Here is a 6,000-nt window from a genome sequence, read left to right on the forward strand (position 1 = left end):
TTTCTAAATGTGCAGAAGCATAGGTCAGCTCGGCTGGAAGACTCATGAAATTTAAATTAGGAGGATTTTGTGGGGAAGAGGAAAAAGTATTAACAAACTAAAGAGAGCTAATTACTGGAGATGGAGAACATTCACTGTGTAGTTGTAGATGACAGCGGTAAGTAGTTCCCATCAGGGCTTTTCCTGCTTTGGAGACAAAGAGATTGGCTGTCCACTGAGTTATCAAAGATGATAAGGGGCTGCATTTTATAAATGGAGATAGGCTCTAATTGCAAAAATGCCTGCGAATACTTCTGTGGCACTTTGCTGAACCCTGGTGTCACGGAGGATTTTTTGAAGTCTGCTTTCCACAGTCATTACACGCTGCTTCATTTGTAATGAAGTTTGCAACTCAGGGAACTTCATTTGGATAAATTTTAGCTCCCCTCACCCCCAAATATATTTTATGTCCATCTACTAATGGGGGAAAGAAATTAAACCTTGCTTCCTTGTGTAACGTTGCAGCAGAGGCAGTCGCAGAGATTTAACTCCTCCGCTTGAGAGGCAGAAACAACCCCGTGGCCAACCTCCACCGTGCAACACAGCTTGAGCAACACCCCACAAAGCACATGATCATAAGGTATAAGCAAATGCATTCAAGTACACCTTGCCTTAGTCTCTACCGAGGGAAATTTTACCAAATGAGTTGGTGCGAAGGCTCTCCCTTGCATCGCCGTGTAGCAGGGGGTGAGTTGGGGGAAGCCAGGGGTTAAGGGCAGGTGGATTTAGGGTAGGGGGATTTTTTTTCTCTCTCTTGTATTGTTTGCCCTCCAGCTCAACAAAATCCTTCTTTTCTGAGCAGGGGTTGTGACTCGGCTAGCAGGAATCCTCTTCTCCCAAGCCCGAATAATGGCCCGTCCTGGTCTCCTAGTAACTGCGGCTGCCACATCACTTTTGACAATGGTGCATCCTTTGTAGCCTGGTTCTCTGCTCCCGCTGTCTGCTCTGTTTCTTCAAATGGCAATTGTCTGAAATTTCTCCAAATGAGCAACTTTTGTGTGTGGTGGTTTTGTTTGTTTTGTCTGTGCTGGCAGAAAGGGGCTTAACTGTGTCTTTTTGTGTTTCTTCCTTAAAGTAAGTGTGAGCCCTTGGGGAACATACTTTTGTGAGATAACTCCTGGTAGGGTTTTTTCCCCCCCCCTAATATGAAATACTGCTCCTGTTATTTTCTGAAACTGTGCTCTCAAAGCATTTTAAACTTTCTGTTCTCGGAGTAAAAGTCTTCCCATTGATTATTGCACTAAAAGGCTTTCTTTGCTCAATGTGTTTTGGAACCGGCCCCTTGTCTAGATGTAAGAGCACACATAATGAAACTTCACCAGCAACCAGCAAACCGCTCTCCAAGCCGTAGAGAAGGTATTTGCCTTGTGAAGCCCGGAGTATAAAACCTGCTCTCGTCGTAATACCTGCCTTGTACCTCTGCTGGCGTTTTGTTGGCGTAAGGGGATTTTTTGAGCTGCCCTCATGCTCTGGGTATGGGGGGTCTTGGGGCAAAATGAAGGGCTGGCAGGGGGAAGATGATTTTTGGTCTTCTCTGTAGGAAGGAAAGCTTCCACGTAAGTGGGAGTCTGAAGGTTGGATGTAGGGGGAAGGGGAAGAGATTGGGAACAGCCATCAGTGGTGCAGAATGAACCCACGCACGAGCAATAGCAACCGAGCATCCAGGTGAAAGTCTGAGGCCCAGCAAACCCCAAAGCTGGACCCAACCCCCAGTTACTGCAAGGGGCAAGTTCAGGTGCATGTGAACAGAGCCGACTTTGGGCACAGGGCGAGGTGATGCCCTGTGCCTCATTCACAACCCCACCGGTTTATTTTCCTTCTCCCCCAAGGAGACTGAGGTTGCTCTCAGTAAAAACACTTGACCTGCCTCGGTGCCACTGTGAAAACTTTATTCTCCCTCTCAAAGACAGCATTGTTATGGTTTTTTTTTTTCCTTCCTTCGAAGTAAATGAAATGCTACAGTCAGAGCTCCAGTTCACACACGTGTACGCACGCGGGCACGCGCCTTTGCGCCGAGGAGTGGCAGCGCTTGGAGTTGATTGTGGCTGGGCGAGGGTGGGAGCGGGCGCTGGGGAACCAGCAGTGATACGGAGCACGGATGAGATGAAGAGGAAACGAATGAATCACAGCGTGTCAGGGGAAACACATGAATCATATATTGTGTCAGAAGATGTGCCAGATTCCACTGGGATTTCTCTACCTGCAGATCCAGTTTCAAGTCCCCAAAACCCCCCTGTGCCCTGGTGCCCGGTGTGAGCCATGGTGGGGTGGCACCCCAGGAACGTCCTTCCCTGCCCTCCCACGCATGCTGGCAGCCCTTTGCATCCTGACATGGGAAAACTCGGCTCGAGCTCCCACCACTGCAGAACTTGGACATGGAGGAGACGTTGTGGCAGCCCATGGACATCTTACAGCGACAAGGGGCATCAGGTGCCTTTCTCCCCCCACCCTGAGGTCTTCCCCTGGCTCCAGGCTGTGTAAGGCTGCTTCTGGAGCCCTCTTTGCCTGGTCACCAACCTTTTAGGACCATGTGGCCTAGATCCAGACAAATCCATTATTGCACTGAGAAACCCAAGTCCTGATTGTGGCTTTATGTCCTATTTTCTGTATCCCAGATTCAGACCCTGCCTTCACGTACCGGTCTCGAAAGACCACAGATCCAGGCCAGGTTTAGCCATGCCAGTACCCCATAGCCTAAAATTCCTCCTCTTGACATTGCAGCTTTTGGGGAAAATGGAAAATCCTCCTCTTCCTTGCTTGCTTCTGGTTTCTAAGGACTGCTGCGCTCCCGCCCCTGCTTACAAAACCATCCCTGTCCCTCCCCCCGCCCCCCCAGCACCCGCTCGTCACCGGGGCATCCCGCGATGGGCAGAGCGCGTCATCCCGAGGGGTAGTAGGGTACGTCGCTGTGATAGTTGTAGTCGGGACACACCTTCTGCACCAGTCTGTAGTCTATGCTGTAGAAGGTGATGTAGATGCAGATGACTTTGAAGGGCTTCGAGCAGACCCAGGAGACGTGACTTTGGGTGTGCTCGTGGTAGCAGGTCTTAGATGGGTCGTAAGTGCAGAGCGTGGTTTTCTTGGCACGATCCACTTTCTCGTACTCCACGCGGCAGTTGAAGATTTTAGATTCTTTGGCCTCAATGAAGATCTGTTGCTCCAGGTCAAACTCCACTGCCTTGGTGGGGGGAACGAGGCTGACAGAGATGTTCCCTTGCCCGGTAGAGTTGTGTCGGAAGAAGACGTTGACTGTGCCGTTGCCGTGATCAACCACCTTTCCGGTGATCAAGAGGTTCAACTTCACTGTCTTGATATTGGAATAGAAATCTCCCCAGCCAAAAATTTTTTTCAGCTTGCCTGAGGCTGGCCCCAAGTCCCTTTGTCCTCTGGGCTGCGGAGCGTGATCCCGCTCCGACAGGTTGTCCAGGATATCCCATAACTCCCGTGAGCTGCTCACCAGCTCCAGGAGGGTCATGTTCTGCAGTAAGGTTGGGGTTAACAGGGACTTTGGAGAGAGCAGCCCTCTCATCTTCTGCACTTGAGCTCTCTCCTGGCTCTTGGGTTCGCGTGGCTCTGCACCTTTCCCCGGTTCTTCTTGGCCACAGATCACCTGAACAGAGCAATGGTGAAGAGTGAGAGATGGGTGATGGGTGCCTGCCCCCCTTGCCCATTCTTGCTCCCAGAGTCACCCCACTTCTCCAGACACGACCCAGCCATCCTTTTCCTCATCCTTGCTTTTCTAATTTCCCTTTTCTCTTGCCTTTCCTCTCTACTTCTCGCTGTAGTCCATGTTTCCCTGCTGGTAGCACCTTTTTCCCTGCTCTCATTCTCCTCCCATGGTTGCTCAGGGAATGGGTGAAAGGAGCCAGGACGGGTGCATTTTGCTCACTGCTGGTGCAGCCTGGCAGCGGCACCTCTCTCAGGGCAGAGCGCTTGCACCCGGGGGACCTCTGCAGATACCAGGGAGAGGGTGCTGCGGGGGGGGAGCACACACCTGTGACGAGGGTGCCGGCCTCACGGCCTTCGCGCCGGCCTCGCTGCTGACAGCACGTCCCACGGACCTCCAGACCGTACCATGGTGCGGTGGAGAGATGGAGCTGGGAGCAGCGGGGCAGCACGAAGGGCAGCAAAGTGCAGAGGTGAGTTCTCACCCCGGGGAGATGCCCTTTGCATCTAACAGCCGTGCATGAGCTCCGCTGCCAACTCTCCTCCTGCCGTCACACGGGGGCCGTGCCTGCAACCAGCTGTGCACCCCAAAATAAGCACAGACGGGGGCTGGGAGGGTGCCAGGGCAGGAGGCACATTCTGCAACCCCCTCGCCCCCGGTGCTAAACTGCTGAGCAAACACCTGCCGTGTGATCCCTGGGGTGCCAAGAGCTCACCTGGCCCAGAAGGCAGCGGGGAAGCCGAGGTCGGGGTCGGCCTGCCGGGCTGTGCTGGAGCTCTGCCCCAGCCCGGGGGGGGGGCGGCCAAGCTGCCCCCTGCAGCTCTGCCAGGGCTGCTGTGGCGGGGGGGGGGGGGGGGGGGGGCTGCAGATTTTTAGGGTGATCAGGAGGTACCTTTACCCCCAGCCCTGCCTGCGAGCCCACCCTGCCCGCTGCCCACCCGCTACCTGCTGCAAAATAACAGAAGTTTTGGGACGCTTGTTTGTTTTTCAGGGAAGGGGGGGGGGGGGGAGGATGGACAAATTGATTTGGGAAATGTTACTGGCTGTCAACCCCCCCACCCCCCCATCCTTTGACAGCGCGACCCCTCCGTCCCCTGCAGCCCCCCCTTCCCTTTCCCCAGCGCTCACCAGCAGAGAGATGCTCCCCTGGATGAGGAGGACGATGCAGCTCCGAGGGAGATGCATTTTCCAGCCGGTGCCGCCCGCCTTCGCCGTATCTCAAATTTGGAGAGGGTTTGGATGGGTTTTTATTTTTTTTCCCTTTCCCTCCCTTCTTTTTAAGCGAAGGACGTCAGCGAGAGGAAGGGGTTGTCCCCCTTTATAAGCCGGTTCCTAGGGCTCCCCCCGGCCCATGGTGGCTCCGGCAGCTCCCACCCCGCTGTGCCGGACCGGGAGGCGGCTTCACCTGCTGCCGGCTCCCCCCTGCCCGCTCCCCCCTGCCCGCTCCCCCCTGCCTGCTCCTCGCTGCCTTGTTGGAGACTCAATGAAACTCCGCTCCATCCCCTCCTCGCTCCCTCCCCTGCCAGGTGCTGGGAGCGGAGCGGCACCTCCGAGCGTAACCCTTTGCTGCCTGCGACCCAGGCGAAGCAGCTCGGGGAGGTGTGGGGGGGTCCCCCGGGGGCTGATGGGGGGCCCGACGGGGGGCTCAGCGGGCTCTGGGGAGATGTGTGGGTGCGCTGAAGGAGAGGGCTGGGGAGCCGTCGTGCAAAGGAATCCCCATCGGTCCCCGGAGAGGAGCATCCCAGGCTGGTGGCGGAGAACTGGGATGAAGGGAGCGAACTGGGGGGGGGGGGGGCAGTTGAGGGGACCCACCGGGGTCACTGGCTCTGTCCTTATAAACCGCTGTACCTGGCACCAGGGCAACAGGCAGGACTGTGGCATTATCCTCTGCCCCGGGCTCAGCTCTTCCCTGTCCTGTTGCCTCCAGTCTGGCCATCAGGAAAAAGCAAAAGGCTGCTTCTCCTACCAGTCCCCCCTCCTGGGACGCTGCAGGACCCGTCTGGGGGTACGGCAAAGGGAGGCCCCCGCTTGTGTGTATGGGACAGAGCGGCTGTGCCCTTTGGGAGGTGATGGACGAGGCCAGGGGAGATGCTTTGGGCCTGGATTCATTGGGGAAGTTTAATTTTTGTTTCTCTAATACTGGCCGCTGCAGCGATGCTTCCTCCCTCATCGTGTGGCCGTGCAGCCTCCTTTCCCTCCCCACCCTTAAAATCATTAAAAATAGAGAGAATTATAATATTTCTAGGGTCTTTTGATTTTGGGTCTGTGTGTGGCCCCTTCTACCTGCTTGAATT

The 6,000-nt window shown here is 55.2% G+C and overlaps 1 protein-coding gene across 1 annotated transcript; it reads right to left on the reverse strand.

The window, feature by feature from the left end:
• Positions 1 to 2,843: 2,843 nt before the first annotated feature.
• On the reverse strand, positions 2,844 to 5,047 carry NXPH3 (neurexophilin 3). The gene is made up of 2 exons (XM_075116707.1): positions 4,835 to 5,047; positions 2,844 to 3,649 (listed from the first exon to the last, which is right to left on the reverse strand). Exons 1-2 carry the CDS (start codon positions 4,889 to 4,891, stop codon positions 2,918 to 2,920), a joined length of 789 nt encoding a protein of 262 aa, XP_074972808.1. The 5' UTR covers positions 4,892 to 5,047; the 3' UTR covers positions 2,844 to 2,917.
• Positions 5,048 to 6,000: the final 953 nt, after the last annotated feature.

This window comes from Phalacrocorax aristotelis, chromosome 23 (assembly GCF_949628215.1).
Source record: "Phalacrocorax aristotelis chromosome 23, bGulAri2.1, whole genome shotgun sequence".
NCBI lineage: Eukaryota > Metazoa > Chordata > Aves > Suliformes > Phalacrocoracidae > Phalacrocorax > Phalacrocorax aristotelis.

Bases quoted from the DNA above. Each gene is read 5' to 3' on its own strand.
- NXPH3 (XM_075116707.1), bottom strand. From the start codon at position 4,891: ATGCATCTCCCTCGGAGCTGCATCGTCCTCCTCATCCAGGGGAGCATC. The intron at 3,650-4,834 runs GTGAGCGCTGGG...TGCTCTGTTCAG, and splicing joins AGGGGAGCATCTCTCTGCTG to GTGATCTGTGGCCAAGAAGA.